This window comes from Canis lupus, chromosome 8, assembly GCF_003254725.2.
Source record: "Canis lupus dingo isolate Sandy chromosome 8, ASM325472v2, whole genome shotgun sequence".
In the NCBI taxonomy this organism is placed as follows: Eukaryota; Metazoa; Chordata; class Mammalia; order Carnivora; family Canidae; genus Canis; species Canis lupus.
The window spans coordinates 64,469,456-64,486,673 of NC_064250.1; the positions used below are offsets into that span (position 1 = coordinate 64,469,456).

Here is a 17,218-nt window from a genome sequence, read left to right on the forward strand (position 1 = left end):
TCCCTTCAATCCCTGACCATCCAAGTTTCCAATCCACCATCCCCCTGTTGCAGAAGAGACGTCCAAGCGCCCGGGCTCGCTGTTCCAAGCTGTCACCCTCTGAGCCCTGACCACCCCTCTGGCCCTGTCCCCTGCTTCCGCCTGATGGCTGGTGCTCCCCTATAGCCTTGTTGAGGTTCTGAGCATGTGCTACAGACTGTGCCCACCTCTGGGCCTTTCCTACACTATTGTCCCTGCCTGGAGCTCCCTCCTCACCCCCCTCACCCCTGCATCCCCCAAGCTGATTACCTCCTCTATGAGCTTCAATAGCAAAGTCACTTGTCCCCAGAGGCCTCCCTTGATCACCCAGGCTGGAGGACGTGACCTCACTGGGGCTTTTCAAGAGCCCTGGGTTCTCTGCTCACTTCACTGTCCAACTGGGAAACCTATGACCATGACGTAAAAGTGTTCCCATCTTTCTGCCATGATGGTCACTTGGTGGAGGCGGGGGGGGCGGGGGGGGCGTTTACCAGGCCCATCAAGCACCTGGTCTTGGTTGTCATAGAAGGACACGTGGCCCAGGATGGCGAGGGCTCAGATGGCGCTACACCAGGAGGCAGGCAACGTAAGCCATGGAGAGAGGCAGGCCCCTCCACGCCTACCTCGCAGGAAGAGCAGGGCTGTATTTAATTAAGGTGTGTGGCAAGGGGCTGCGTCGGGAGCAACCTGAGGGCAGGGACCAGGGATGAATCCATCACCCGGTGGTCCCACGGCCACAGTTTGACACCTGACACAGGGGAAGCTAGTGAAAAAATGTGACTCAAAGTGACAGGTCTCTGGTCCACCAGAGCCAGGCCAGTGAAGGCATGAGAAGCACCATTCTGAGATCCTTAGCCCTACCCCTTTCTAGAAAGGAAGCAAAATGAGGCCAGCAAGAAGCAGAGCTGGGAGTTGAACCCAAGATGTCCAGACTCCAAAGTCTGTCCTCTCTCAAGTCCAGTGAGCTGTTCTATCAAACAGAACACCCAAGAAACTAGAATGCCCTGCTCTCTGCCCTGCCAGGCATGGTTTTATTGTGAATACCCCGTCTCTGATCATCTGAGAAGCACATGACACTGCAGGGAAGCAGAAAGCTCATCTGACAAGGACTCAGAAGATTCAAATTCCAGGATGGAATATCCCATCCAGAGACCTTTCCACCTTCGACAAGTCACATGACCTGAGACCCATTTTCCCCATATGGGAAAACACGGACAATGGCTCCTCCTTCACGATGTTGTGTTGAACCTCAAATGATGAGCCCTAGCAACGTGATATAAATGTCTTAATTTTGACTGTCCATTTCTTAAAAAGAGCACTAGATATTTTCTGTAAGAGGCACAAAAGAAAGAAAGCACACAGTGTGGGGTCAGCCCCATTTCTAGCCTGGTCAGGAGACCAGTTTGTGTAGGAAAAGGTTAGCCCCCCTCAAAAGTGACCATGGTGATGTGACAAGTTAGAATTGTGCAATAGCCCAGTGGATGTGACCCAAGAGACGCCTACGTCATGGCTTTGCTTATAGATCGGAAAGTGAGGCCCAGAGAGGGACGGGGACTTGCCAAAGGCCACAGAGCACTTTAGCATCGGCATGGACACTATGACCTAGGTCTCTGATTCATTCATTCATTCATTCATTCTTCCCCTTGGCTCCAAGCCTGAAGCAGATGCCGTTGGATGGGGGCACCATAATGCCAGGCCAGGCACTGGGCACCAGCACTTCCGACAGGTGTAGACCCACAGGCTCTGAGCCCTGCTTGGGGAAGCTGGGGGGTCACTTCCAACTGGATAGAGCCCCTTCCGCACCTTCCTGAAGGCTGATCTGGGCCCACCGAGACCTGGCAGGGACCTAAGGCCCAGGGTAGCAGGGGAGCTGCAGGGCACCAGGCCTGGCCCACCTGGGCTGGCTGGGGGCCCACCTGGCCGCACGGTGCCTCTGCCAGGACAGGAAAACCAGAGGGCACCTGGCAGCGTGCGGTCCCAGGACCAATAGTGACGCCTCACCCGGAGCAGGTTAGCATTGCCGTGGGTGGCATCCACCGTGACCTTCTGCATCAGAACCCGTCCTCAAACCCAAATCCCCGGATGATTCAAACACATCAAAGTTTGCGAGAGTCAAGTCCACCCTGCCATTTAACAGTCCAGGAAGGTGGGGCCCGAGAGGGAGGGACGTGGCCAAGGCCATGGGGCTACGGAGGCCACGGCCTCTGCCTACCTCGGTCTCCCGCAGCCTGGCCTCCAGGGCCGCCCGGGGCCCCTGGGTGTTGTCGTTGACCTGCAGCCGATCCTGCACGGCCCTCATCCACTCCCAGGCGTCCTCCACGCTCCTGTCGAAGCTCTCCTGGGCCAGCTGAGTCATGGCACCTGCAGGGGCTAAAGACAAGACCACATGAGATCAGGCCGGCGGGGCAGGGGTAGGGCAGCGGGGCTGGGGGACCAATGCTGGGGACAGCTGCACAGCTGGGGAGGATGCACGGCGGCAATTGTGTGTGTCAAAAGGCCAAAGGACCAGGGAGGAAAGCAGGCTTCTGCTGTGGCCAAGCAGGGAGAGGGGGGCCCAGGGCACTGGGCTGGCGAAGATTCTCTTGGGCCTCTCAGCTTCCCTGGCCCCCCTCACCCTACCTTGGGACTCAGGGCCAACCCTCTCCGGTCTCTGCGGGTTGGCGCCCCTCCAAAAGAGAATCCCCAAACACATGTGGTCTGAGATGGCCACGACATAATGAATCACGATCTGCATGGACCCAGAAGCCTTAACCTAAGAAACGATTTTTGGCATCGGCCAAGCTGACGCCGGCCCCGGAAACTCACCGGAATATAAAGGTCCCAGGGTCAGGGCCAACCATGTAGCCAGGTGTCTTGTTGCTAGTTTGCCACCAGCTTGGGTCCACCGCAGACCATCATTGGTGTTTTTCCACCGAGCCACACACCACCTGGCTTGTGGCAGCCACGGACAATCAACTGACCTTACACTTGAGATGAGCCCCACCTGCTCTGGCGTATTAGGGGCCACCTGCCTGCCAGCATGGACTGCCCCCCCCCCGCCCCCCGCCACCAGGTAAACCAGCCCTCCACGACGCTGCCCTCTGCTCCCTGACCCTCACCTTTTAGCTGCAGACACAGAAGCTCAGATTTTCGCACTTAACTTTCTTAGAGTCCCATGAAGCCCAGGCAAAACCATTCTGTACTCCAGTTCTAGCTGTCTGCTTATGGCAACTATAACCTGCTAACCTGCTTTGGATTAAAGTTATTTATATCCGCATCTTGGGTGAAGGGATTGTGTGTAGCTTATCCCCAACCTCCCACAACGCCTAGCACAGAGGAAGCGCTCTGCAGATGTTGAAACAGCCCGGAATTGGTATAAAGTTTAGTGCACCATGGAAAACAGAACAAAACGAGAAATACGCAAATGCCCAACAGTGGGGGGATTAGGTAAGGAAAGGAAGGCACACTGCATTTCAGGATATCAAGCGGCCCACAAAAATACATTGAAAATGAATCGATGATGGGGAATTCTTACGACATGATACCCAAAAACTAGGCAAAACTGTGTATTTAGTAGGTACGACTCTACAACTAATAAAAGCAAACAAAACCACAAGCAACTGCGCTCATGGGAAGAGCTGGGGCAGTCCTGCCAGGACGAGTCCCCGTGACTTAACTAGAGCAGAGGGGGGGTGTGGGCTGAAGTGGCTCGAGCCGGGGCCCATGTGACCTCAGGCCTCTCTTTTCCTGGCAGAGTGTCCTTGGAGGCCAGTTGGTCAAAGGCGATTCGCCTGTGGATGGTGGAAACGTGCAGCTGGGGGGTTTTGTTTCCTTGTTTTTCCACAGACGCTTTGTGAGTTTTCTAGAGAGCAAGCATCACTTTACAAAGAAAAATTAAAAGCAACAACAAACAAACCCAGTTTCTTCACATGGTTGAACTGTGTGCCGGCCCTTCCTTCTGGTTCAGCAGCTGGTCGCTCAACAAGCATTGATTGAGAAACTGAGATTCTGAGCACCCCCGCCAGGTGGGCGCCGAGCTAGGCCTTCCAGGCTGGAGGATGCTATCCACGCGCGGGGGTGGGATCTGGGCCTGCAGTTCAGAGCTCAGTGGCCCGTCCTGTTTTCCTTTCAGAGCTGTTTTGATTTTTTTTTTTTCTAACAGTTTAATATGTTCCCTGAAGCCACTCCCTGTCTTTGAAAGCTTCGTTTGTAAAGCACATTAGGATGCGCGGGCGTTTAAATTGGCTCATTGTGTCTTTAATCTCTTGTCTAGCTTGGGACTTGATTGGCTTCCAAAAGCTCAGGCTTTTACGTAACTTTACAAAGCAAAAGGAATGGGAGGGGCAGAAAGGAGTCTCCCCGTGCCTCTGATGGTGGGGACAGCCTTAATCACAACAGCAGGGAGGCCTGGGAGGGCCCTTCTGGCTGGAAATGCTCAAGGCCTGTGAGCTTGCAGGTGGCGTTCAAGACCCTGGGGCCTCTTGGCCTGTTTTGCCAACCGTTTTGTTCCCATTCAGAGTCCTGCACAGGGATGAAGCACGTGCTCCCAGCCAGGCCTGCCTGCAGAGGCCCCGGGAGAAAGGCTGCACACTGAACGCATGCGTGGGCAGCAGGTGGATGAGCTGCAGGCCAGGGTGCGGGTTTTGAGGGATGTGGGACCGCTCTTGCACTTCTGTGGACTCCTTCTCTGAGCAGAGGCTTGAAATGCCAACCATAAAATGCAAAGAATTACAAAGGAAATCAATCATATTAAAACACAGTTATCGGGAGGCCAGGGTGCCTTGGCTGGTTGAGCATCCCACTCTTGGTCTCGGCTCAGGTCGTGATCGCAGGGTCCTGGGATCGAGCCCTGGGTCGTGCTCCAAGCTCAGAGGGGAGCTTGCTTGGGATTCTCTGTCTCCCTCCTGCTCTGCCCCTTCCCCGCCCGCCCCCAGCTCGCTCTCTAAATAAATAAATAAAATCTTTTTAAAAACCCATAGTTATCAAAAGACTAAATTAATGAGATACACATGCACGCGTGCGCACACGCTTTTTTATTAACGCATTAAATCAAAAGAGCTAAGAGTGGGGTTTATTACTACCCTAATTTTGAAGTAGTGATGGGGAGGGACAACATTTCAAGGTATCTCCAACTGCAATGCAGCATAAAAGCGTATGTGACAACGTTACCCGAGCTGGTCATGCGAGAGGGGGCTTTGCTTTGGTTCTGCCCCCAGCATGACGGCAGGAACTGCTCACAGGTAGAGGTTCTCAGCAGTAAGACTAAGGTCTTCACCCCTAAATTCCATCTGTAGCTCCCTCTGGGTCCCCAGAGCTTGGGGGGGGGGGGGGGATTTCTGCTCTACGCCTTCTCACAGCCAGGAGGAAGGAGAGCCTATTTTGTTCCACAGGGTGGAAAATTTTCAGCTAAAAATCAAATGGGCAGGAGAAAAGCCAAGCCCATCCACAATTGATTTAAGGAGCAGGACTGCTGGTCCTTGTAAGCATCCCTCAACTGAGTTTACTGGGAGCCTCGTGGACTTCCCCGGTGGAAGCCAGGGGCAGAGGTACAGCCCTGGGTTGGGGGGTGGGGGAACACCACGTGAGCTTTGAGAAACAGCCAAGGAGGGCCTGCCTGTCACCTGGCCTGGAGCAGGTGGGATAAGTGGAAGGCTCCTGCACTGGGGGGGTGGGGGGGTGAGGCTGGAGCATGGGAACAGGGAGATGGTGACCAGAGGACTCTGGACAGGGGTTGGGGTGCAAGGGCCAGATCAGAGCCTTCAGAGCCACGTCCAGGAGGCGGGGCTGGCCTCTGGAGACAAGAGCCAGCGAGGGTTCAGGTCGAGGGAGGGCATGACTATCTCTGAGCTTCCAGCAGGTGCCCCTGACCAGGGAGGGTAGAGAGGGGCAGCACCCACGGGGGTGGGGGGGCAGCTGCAGGAGGCCACGGACTGGGAAGGAAGGCTGTGCGAGTGAGCATGGTGGTACGCATGCCTCTCCGGAGGAGCACCAGCATCCTTGGCAAGTTTGTTTGTCCTTCTTGGATTGGTTGAACGGACATAGTATTATAAAGGGGATTATGTATTTTCCAAACTATTTGGAAGAGAAGAAAGAAAGAAAGAAAGAAAGAAAGAAAGAAAGGAAGGAAGGAAGGAAGGAAGGAAGGAAGGAAGGAAGGAAGGAAGGAAGGAAGGAAGGAAGGAAGAAGAAAGAAAGAAAGAAAGAAAGAAAGAAAGAAAGAAAGAAAGAAAGAAAGAAAGAAAGAAAGAAAAAGAACTCAGGGCTTAAAAAAAAAAAAAAAAAAGTTTCCATTTCCAAGTCCAAGCAGCAGCCCTGGGGCGCGGCTGCAGGTGGCAGGAGGCTGGGCCTCCAGGAGTGTGTCTGGGCTATTCTGAGGCGTCGGTGACAGGGTTGAGCAGGAGGACGAGGCCCTCTGCGGCTCGGGTGCTGCTGGTCTGCTGGAGGGGAGAGAGAGCACAGCCAAACTGCCCCGGTTTCCAGCATCCTGTTGTCACAAATGACAGTGGGAAGGGACAGGATATTTTTGCCTTGACAACAGACGAGCCAAGCCAGGGCACAGAATAAAGCCAAGTCGGGTCACATCACGTGTTCAGAGGGAACCTGGGTCAAGAGCCAGAGGTGTGCAAGACCCACATGCTAGCAGGAGGCTGGCGAGACTGGTAGGCTTCCTCCAGATCACAAGGGGAGAGCTTAACCAGAGCCTGAGGGGGAAAGTTCAGGAAAAAATGGGGGTAGAAGCGTGGTCAGTACGTGTGCTGTGTGCAGAAAGTGCTGGAAACATGATGTAGCCTAAAGGGAAGAGAAGGGCACCAACAGGGCTGCCATAATAAAGGGCCTACACTGTGCTAGGCTTGGCCTTGAGTCCTCGGGGCACCCCTGACCTGTGAGGGAGGTGACATAGGGGGCCACTGAGTAGAAGTGGGGCTCCCCCTCGTGCTGTGTGCTGCGGCTGCACGGCGGGGGGAGCTCACCCAGCCTCCTCCTCTCCGCCTGTGCCTTCCTCTTAGAAGGTAGTGGGGACTCATCAGGAAGGCAGGTGTTCAGAGGCCGGGGTGTCCCCACCTTCTCCACTACACTGGAGGGACGAAGGGCAGCAGGAGCTGGGTATCGCCGGACGCTGACTGCCCACCGGGGCTCAAAACCCTGTCTGCTGAAGGCTCAGTGAGCACAGGCCCCTCCCTCCCCATCCCTTCCCCTCCCAGGATGCTGCAGAGCTGAAGCCGGAGGGTGGGGTGAGGGGCCACCTGTAAGGGGCAGACACCATAAGGACCAGGCGGGGGCAGTCCCCTGCCTCAATCCCACATTCTCTGGGAATGCGCCAACACTCCAACTCAGCTCGCCGTTTGGTGATCTGGGCACTGTAAGCATCCTGTTAGGACCTAGCCAGAGGGAGGGCCACAGTCAGGGCCACAGAGTGGCAGTCACGTGGCTGGCCACTATTGGTACCAATTTACAAAGACGGAGACGGGCTCAGAAAGGCAAAAAGGCCTGCCAAAGCAGTGGATGCAGGATCAAGGATAATAATCGTGATAACCAACAAGTATCTGGCATTCTGTGTGCCTGACTCTGGGATGAAGGACTTAGAGCTATTAGCTCATTTATCCCACAAGGCCCCAGTGAGAGACTTGTTATTACCCCTCCATTATTGCTGAGAAAATTGGGGATCAGTGATACTAAGAACACTGCCCAAACCAGAGGGATGTAGCAAATGGGCAGGATTTGAATTCAGGACAGAGTCCAAATTTGCTCTTAAACACCATGGCTCTATGCAGCTTCCACGCCCTTGCTTGCGTACCCCCACCCCCCGAGGGTTGTCCATGCAGCCAAGAGAGCCTGGGGCGGCCAGCCCTCTGCAGATCCTCTGTGATGAACATCTAAGTTCCAGGGTAAATCTGGGCCTCTGCTCAGAAAGCTGGCCCCTGCTGCCACGCAGCCTGTCATGCAGCGCCTGGTCACTGGCATTTGTTCTGGGACCCAGAAGGCTTCAGGATGCAGACCTGAGTAAACCCGGGCCCCCATGGCAGGCTCTATGGGCAGTGACAGCTCAGTGTGCCTGTTCCGCCGGCCTGGCCAGGGGCCCCCGCCACGCACTGACCCAGAGTCCCCTTCGGTGACTCATCCCTGCCCTGCCACAGTTTCCACCGACTCATTCCCACTGCTCTCACACACGCGGATGGAATTTCAGGAACTGAGCATGCAGCTGGGTTTAATCCCAAAGCTTATTCCGAGTGGATTCGGGGAACGCGCTCTTTTGTTCACGGAGGACAGACAATGATGTGGCGAGGCCACCGTTCGGAGCACCGGGATGCTCCTGGGGGATCCTCTCTCACGTGGCATGCGGAGAAGGTGATTCTGAGAGCAAAGTGTCAAAGGAGGGGACAGAGCTTCATACCACCTTGTTTCATCTTGTAACAGCCGCTAAGATGTCTGAATCCAGAGCTGGGAACAATTGCTGGGCTTTGTCCCGTTTCGGAGGGAAGCACAGGCTCAGAGAGGCTGAGGGATGGGCCCAGAGCCACACCGACAGGACGCCACGGCCCCCCTCTGCCCGCCGCCTTGTGAATGCTCACACCAGACACCCCGTGTCCTAACAGGGTTGTAGGGTCCACGTGACAATTCCAGCCACAAAGAGGACGGGCCAGGGATGGCTTTCACAGCAAGGGCTCTGAGAGCGATTTTCAAACAGCCCCCCGTCACGGATAAATGGTGACTGGCAGGGAAAACCAGCTGTTCTCTAGCCCAGTTCGTGCCCCCGACACTGACCATAAAACAGCATTTCTGATTTCTCTAAACTGACCAAAGCCAAGTTCTCCATCAAAAGGCACAGTGCAGAGGATGCCTAGATTTCTACCCAGAGGGCACTGACCTTTGCAAGCATAGTCAAAGGTCAAATATGATTATCTGAGAGTGTAGAGAATGTACAGGGCAAGGAAAAGAGAATGCGAGGTGGGGGGCAGCAGAACACGTCCCTGGGGTGGGGCAGGTGGCTCCGAGGTGTGGGGCCACGGCTCTTCGGGCACAGGTGTGCAGGGAGGGCAGCCAATCAGAGGCCTCAAAGGGGAGGGCTCCCTGTAGGGATCCTGAGGGGGGTCCTGAGAGGCACCCCGGCCCCAGGGTCCAGCCAGCTGCTGGCAGTGTGGGCAGGACGGTCAAAGGTCAAGGAGGCAGGGACTGGCCATCAGGTGCAGGTCAGAGAGTGCTGGGCAGGGCGTCAGAGCACCAGCCCAACCTGCCTGGGACACAGGGCCTCACACCACAGGCATGAGGTTGCACAGGCCAATCGATGCGGTCCTCCTGGCCGCTGATTCAGGAGAGAACTTAGGTGGGTGTTGGTTTTTCACACAATGGGCCGTGACTCAATCCCCTGCCTGGTCAGTAAAAACCTACTCACACTCCCAAGGACTCCGGGGATGACATCACCAAGGCTCTGGGCCTAGAGGACAGTGCTCCGTCACTGCCCAGGCCCCAAGGCCCCTCCCTGAGATCTAGCCCAATGGGATGGAAGCCTGGATGGGATGTCAGTCCTTCTTACTCCTTGCACCTGCCCTGACCTCCTTCCCTCCCCACGTGATCTACGGCAGGCAGCATCTGTGACAGCAATGGCAGTGCCAGAGGTCCCCTGACCCTCCTCCAGGCCTCACAACTTCTCTCAGGGAGGAATCTTCCCCAGAGAGGGGCGATTCCAGTAGTCACTCCTGAACCCACCAGACCTGCCTGGCCTTCCGGCCTGACCTTCCTTGGCACTTCCCCCCCCCCACCAGTGCCCCCTCTTTAGACTGTCTGGATCCTCCACACGGTAGCCCATGGGGGCAAGTTTGGCCACAGCCAGTGCGCACACCTTGCCACACACCTCCTGCAGCTCCCGGATCCAAGAACACGTAGGCAAACCGCTTCAAAGGAAAAATCAGGGCTGCACAGTAACACATTCTCAGAACCCACTCTGAGCAACTCGGACTTTAGAAACGAGAGCTTTCTGGGGCCCCTGGGTGGCTCAGTGGTTGAGCGTCTGCCTTTGACTCAGGTCATGATCCCAGGTCCTGGGGTCGAGTCCCACATCAGGCTCCCTTTTGGAGCCTGCTTCTCTCTCGGCCTGCATCCCTGCCTCCCTCTCTGTGTCTCTCATGAATAAATAAATAAAATCCTAAAGAAATGAGAGCTTTCTGCTAGATGAAAATGTCTTGCAGTTCGAAGGTGTCACACTGATGTGTACAGTTTTTAACTTTTTATTTGTTCTTAGGGGACAAGTTGTAAAACTTCTCATAGAACCTGTGGCCTCCAGAAAGACGTCTTCCTCAGATCCCAGTTTGAGAAACCCTGCATGGGCTGATGAAGTGAGAGCTCCTCTCCACCCTCAAGGATGGAGCTCCCACCTCACTGCACCACACGGGGAATGTTTCCAGAAGCTTAGAGCCTGGGTGCTCCCCCTCCCTCTCCCTCCAGCTTGGTTCTGCACAGGGAAGTCCTCCCCTGCCACACCCCTCCACACCTGCTTCCCACAGACTCTTCCCTGTTCTCCTTTCCAAGATCCCCTTAACAGCCACCCAGAAGGGGAGACCTTCCCGGCTCTCTCCCCCCCTACCCCAGATGACAGCCCTGCCCTTCCCCCGGAGCCCAGGGACCCTGTGCATGCTGCCATTTATTGCAGGTTTAGTAAGCACTTTCCATGGATTTTCCCCACATTCTCCTCCCGACCTGGGAGGCAGTTACGATCCCTACTGGTTCCATCTCACGGAAAGAAAACTGGGCCTTTGGGAGGCACGACCTGGCTAATAAGCCACCGACCCAGCATGGGAGCCCACAGCTGGACTGTGCTGTTGGTGTTTCACCGTTCCTGTTTCTAGACTTCTCTGAAGAAGGCCGGCGTCGGACTCTTCTGGTTGACCCACTGACTGGAGATGGGGTTGCCTTCCTTTTTAATAGCTTTCCTGGGAGTCTAATTGATGAACAAACACATGGTCACGTTGTACCATTTGTAGGTCCGGGCAGGTACAGCCATAAAACCATCACCCCATTCAAGATAAAGAACACGTCCATCCCAGGTTCCGGATTCCTTCCCCCCTCTGCCCACACCCCGTCCCAGGCAACCGCTGATGTGTGCGCCATCCCTAGAGATGACTTTGCCTTTTTCTGGAGGATTTCACATAAAGTGAATGATGCACTATGTATATATGTACGTACGTATTTTGGGCCTGGCTCCGTTCACCCGGCACAACTACTCTGAGATACCTCCCTGCCGATGCCTGGTATGGATGGCTCATTCCTCTCCGTGCTGAGTAATAATATCCCCCAGTCTGTGCAGACCGCAGGTTGTTTCTGCAGCACCCCCCGGAGGGGCAGTCTTCAGCTTTTCTGAACACTGTGTGCAGGCATTTGCTTTCCTTTCTCTTGCAGAAACACCTCGGCGTGGAGAGGCTGGCTCACATGGTAGGTGTTATGTTTACATTTTTTATTTTTTTATTTTTTTTGTTTTTTGTTTGTTTGTTTGTTTTGTTTACATTTTTTAGAAACTGCTAGACTGTTTTCCAAAGCGGCCGCACCCCTGTCGGTTCCCACCAGCAGCGTGCGAGGGTTCTGGTTCCCGCACATCCTCCCAAGGCCAGGTGTTCCAATCTTAGCTCTTCTAACAGGTGGGCAGCGAGGGCTCAAAGCGGTTTTAATCTGCAGTCCCCAAGGCCAACCACCTGATGGACTTGCCACAGTACCTAGAGCTGCCTTACTAAGCTGCCGAGCTTTGCAGAGCACTTCCCAGGCACCCCCCCTCCCCCTTGAAGGGTGCTGGTGGCTCAGCTCCTGGCCCCAAGGGCTGCAGGCCAGAGGAGTGAGTAGTTGAGTGACAGGGATACACAGCCAACAGGGATCCGCTCCAATGCCAAGGGCCTGCCAGCCGGCTCCTTGAACAGGTGGTTCTCTGAGGCCAAAACCCTTGAACCAACAGCCAGAAGCATGTAATGTGCATTGGTCTCTCTACGCTCTAAAACAGGGCTTCTGTGGGGGTCCTATTCTGTGCTCCCTCAGCTCCCAGGGTTCGAAAGCAATGTGCATGGCTGCACAATAATTAATTAACTAATTAATTGCACTGAATTAATTGCACTGAATTAATAATTCAGTGGCTGCCACACCAGGGATGGAGATCAACAATTGTGGTCTCCTCACACCAGGGATGGAGATCAACAATTTCCCCAACTGTGCTGATCTCGGCCTATTCTTGTTTGAACTCAAACTTGTACCACCCGGCCCTTGCCTGTCTTGATCAAGGTGCCTGGGATAGACACTGACATACAGTAGGTACTACAAATACTTGCCAAGAGATAGGTAAATCTGGAAATTATAAAGAATAATATTTACTGTCTATGGCCACACCCCTGGAATGCACCGGATCTCGTCTGATCTGGGAAGCTAAGCAGGATCGGGCCTGGTTAGTACTTGGATGGAAGAATAATATTTACGGATGCCCAGGTGGCTCAGTGGTTGAGCACCTGCCTTCGGCTCAGGTCATGATTCTGAGGTCCTGGGATCGATTCCCACATCAGGCTCCCCATTGTGAGCCTGCTTCTCCCTCTGCCTGTGTCTCTGCCTCTCTCTCTGTGCCTCTCATGAATAAATATATAAAGTTTAAAAAAAAACCAAATAATATTTACTCCCATTGGCACTTAGTAGTAGGTACTTGATAATTATTAGCTCAATGCTTTTTTTTCTTTTTTACTAAAAGGAAGAAGTATGGAACCAGAAGGAGCATCTCTCTGGTCTTTTTTTTTTTTTTTTTTTTTGCATCTCTCTGGTCTTACTGGTCCTTGATGTACACAGGCTGTGGGTTCAGGGAAAAACCCGAGAAAGGCAGGGATGGGAAGGATAGACAACAGCAACTCTGCTAACCCAGTATCAGAGCCTTCCTGCAGGGCATGTGGGCCCCGGCATGGGATTAGGGAACACTGGCTCTGATGTCTCCTTGTTGGTAAAGTGGAAGCAAGAGTTGCCACCTGACTTCCATCCTCTCTGAACTTTATTTGTTTTATAGATTTTATTTATTCATGAGAGACACAGAGAAAGAGGCAGAGACACGAGCAGAGGAAGAAGCAGGCTCCCCACGGGGAGCCCAATGCAGGACTCGATCCTGGAACCCCAGGATCACACCCTGAGCCGAAGGCAGATGCTCAACCCCTGAGCCAGCCAGGCGTCCCCTCTCTGAGATTTAAATCGGAAAGTTGTCTCGCAGGGAAAGAGCATATCCAATTCACCTCGGGACTTTTTCTAACACAGTCACTCTTAGTAAGGGAATTCTATGTGGCCAAGAAGCCCCACTCTATCCAAATGCCCAGGACTGTAATGACCATCTTCACTGCTGGGGGCAGAAAGACTAACTACTGTGTTACCAGGTCACAGCCCCCCAATGGCCATGGGCTATCACCAGCCATTGTGAAGCAGGCGGGAGTACATGCTGGAGGAAATGCTACACTGCTCTAACCCACAACTCCAACCTGTCACAGCTGGAGACCTTCATACTAGCTCTCTGTGCCATACCCTACAAAGGAGGTGTTATTATTAGCTCCATGTTACAGATAAGGCAACAAAGCACAGAGATCTTAAATGACTTTCCTCCAAGCATGCAAAGCTAGAATTGAAACTTTGACAGTCTGGCTCCAGAGGCTTCTTCTCCTTATCCCCTTATCACTTTACCTGTGGCAAGTGGTCAGTACTACCTGGTTGGCATGTTAGGGATGGCTGGAAAGCCAAAGGTGTCAGTTAAGTAACAGCCACAGGTAGGTGGTGGGTGAAAGATCTGTGAAGGTCCGGTACAGCTCAACTAACGTTCTCCAGATACTTCCTAGAGCATTTGGGCCAGGCCTATGGCCTTATCAGCAAAGCTATGTTTTGCCATTCCCCCCTTGCACCTACAGCCCCTGGTGCACCAATCAACACGCCCCACTTAGCTCCATGACTGCTGGTGGATGTGTCTACCTTCCCAATAGACTGTCACCCTTGAGGGCAGAGGCCATGTCTCATCTGCTCTATATACACAGAGCATATGTGGCATGGAAGAGGTCAGCGGTGCTGCTTACTAATTGAGCGCAATGTCGCTGTTCTTGGAAAAACAGGGCTGGCTTTTGTGGGGCCAGTCTGGGCTAGGGAGTCGCCAACACTGCCTCCAGATTTGAGGGTGGCTCCAGATCTCAGGCTGCAGGGCCGGTCTCACAGGATGATGGGATACCCCAAGGAGCCAATGAAAGATTCTGCAGAGTCCTCCTTGAGTCTCAGCATATAACAATCGGGCCTCTTCTGAGGAATCCTCTTAGCTAGCTGTGCCATTTTATGAATGGGAAGACTGAGGCTTACAGAAAGAAAGAGACCCACCCAAGATCTCGCTCGGTGGTAGAGCTATGACCAGGATTTATCTTAGTATAAATACATCCTATGTAATGCACATTTCAAACTGACCCACTGATAAAGAAACAATGAGCAATCATATTTACAGACAGTTAAATTTCAACAAGGGTGCCAAGAAAATTCAATAAGAAGAGTCTGTTCAACAAATGTTGGGACAGCTTGATAATCCCATGCAAAAGATAGAACTTGGACCCCTACCTCACACCATAGACAAAAAGTAACTCAAAATAGGGGAGACTGTGTGGCTCAGTCAGTTAAACATGTGCCTCCGGCTCAGGTCATGATCCTGGGGTCCTGGGATCAAGTCCCAGATTAGACTCCCTGATCAGCAGAGAATCTGTTTCTCCCTCTCCCTCTGCCCCTCCCCTGCTTGTCTCTCTCTTTCTCTGTCAAATAAATAAATACAATCTTTAAAAAAATTTTTCTTTAAGAGTAACTCAAAATAGATCAAAGGTCAAGTTATAAAAAGCCAGACTATAAAACTCTTAGAGGGAAACATGACCATAAATCTTCCTGGCCCAGGACTAGGCACTGATATCTTAGATGTGACACCAAAAGCACAAGCAACAAAGGAAAACTAGAAAAATTGGACTTTATCAAAATTATAAACTTTTGTGCTTCAAAGGGCACCATCAAGAAAGTGAAGAGAAAACCCAGTGAATGAAAGAAATTTTGCTAATTATTTACCTGATAAGGTACTTCTATCTAGAAAGACAAAAACCCAATTATACAATGGGCAAAGGATCTGAACGGCATTTCTTCAAAGAAGATGTGCATACAAATAGCGAATAAGCACATCAAAGGATGTTCAACATCATTAGCTATCGGGGAAATGGAAATTAAAACCAAAATAAGATACCACTTCATACTCATTAGGATGCTTAGAATGAAAAAGACAAACAATAACAAACTATGTGCAAAGATGTCGAAAAAGTGGAAACCTCATAAACTGCGGGTGAGAATATATGATGGTGCAGCCACTTTGAAAAACATCCTGGCAATTCCTCAAGTGACTGAACATATAGTTGTTACCAGAGGATCCAGCAATCCCTAGGTATCTACTCGAGAAATTACAGTATGTCCCCACACGAAAACTTGTACACAAATGTTCATGATAGCAAAAAAAAAGTGGAAACAACCAATTTACCCAACTTATGAATGGGTAAATAAAATGTTATGTGCTTACCATGGAATATTATTCAGCAAGAAAAAGGAATGAAGCGATCCATGATGCCATGATATAAATGCCCCTGAAATATGATGCTAATGAAAGACGCCAATCCCAAAGGGTCACATACTGCATGATTCCACTATGAAACGTGTAGAACAGGCAAATCTATAGAAATGGAAAGTAGGTGGGATCCCTGGGTGACTCAGCGGTTGAGTGCCTGCTGTCTCTCATGAATAAATAAATAAATAAATAAATAATAATAATAATAATAAATAAATAAATAAAAATAAATAATAATGAATAATAAATAAATAAATAAATAAATAAATAAATAAATAAATAAAATCTTAAAAAAAATATATGGAAAGTAGGTTAGTGCTGCCTAGGGGGAGGATTGGGGGGAGGTTGGGGGTGCTACAGTTTTCTCCTTGGGGTAATAAAAATCTTTTAAAAATGATCGCAGTAATGCTTGTACGACTCTGAACATACTAAAAGGCATCAAACTGTATACTTTAAATGGGTGAATTATATGATATGAATTATATCTCAATAAGCTTTTTTTTAAAGAAACAATCAGAATCTGAAAACTAAGAGGGTCATTCAAAAAGACCTAGATTAGGTACTCATCTTTGCTTGAATTTCCTTAAAAATATACCCATATATACACACATATATGTATATATATACACCCACCAAAAGGCCTCCAAGACCCTTGCACACCTCTAGTGATGGGTGGCTCACTACCTCTTCCAGGCAGCCCATCTTCTTTTTACATAGCTCAGGGGATAAGGAAGTTCTTCCCTCTGGGGATCCAAACCCTGCATCTTACCAGTGGTGTGCCCATATATAAGGAGCTAAGGGGCTAGTTGAGATCTTTTTCAAAATGATAAACCTGTACCTTCCATCCACTGGGCATGTATTAGGTGCCAGCCAACATACTCCTCCCTCTGTAGGCATGCATCACCTCACCTGACCCTTAAGATAACTTTGAAGGTTGTTATGATAGTCCCTTCTTTAAAGATAAGGAAACTGAGTCTCTGAGAGTTGAAATAACTTCACTTTAAAATCTTAGGGGCGCCTGGGTGGCTCAGTCAGTTAAGCATCTGACTTGATTTTGGTTCAGGTCATGATCTCAGGGTCGGGAGATAGAGCCCCACATTGGGCTCCCTGCTAAGCATGGAGCCTGGTTAAGATTTTCTCTCCCTCTGCCCCTCCCCCAACTAGCTCTCCTGCAATCTCTGTCAATAAAATAAAATAAAATAAAATAAAATAAAATAAAATAAAATAAAATAAAATAAAATAAATAAATAAATAAAATAAAATAACTCTCAGAACTGGTCACTATTGTCGCCTAAGAGGCACATCTGGGGTTTGAACTTGGGTCTGTTGGACTCGAGAGCTGCAGTCCAGCCAGCCACTTGGGCCAGACTGCTTCTGAGAGCCTGACACCATGTCAGCATCCACACCAGGCTTACAGACATTATATGAGTGGCCTAAAACTTTCAAATCACACACTGGAACAAACAGAAAGCAAACTCTGACACTCCAAAGAGGGGCTGGAGGCAGACCACTGGGCTGAGCAAAGTGCTAGCCTGAGAGCAGGAGGTGGGGCCAGTGGCCAGGACCGTATCACCATGACAAGCCCGCTGACACTGCGCAGTCTCAGAG

General features: G+C 51.5%; 1 protein-coding gene across 6 annotated transcripts in view; it reads right to left on the minus strand.

The window, feature by feature from the left end:
• SYNE3 (spectrin repeat containing nuclear envelope family member 3) overlaps positions 1–17,218 on the minus strand; it is a 107,107-nt gene that overhangs the window by 69,972 nt on the left and 19,917 nt on the right. For all 6 annotated transcript variants that reach the window (XM_035719878.2, XM_049113446.1, XM_035719875.2 and 3 more), the window contains exon 2: positions 2,231–2,388. In XM_035719878.2, the coding sequence (XP_035575771.2) occupies positions 2,231–2,374 (144 nt within the window). In that variant the 5' untranslated portion in view covers positions 2,375–2,388. The remainder of the gene's footprint in view (positions 1–2,230; positions 2,389–17,218) is intronic.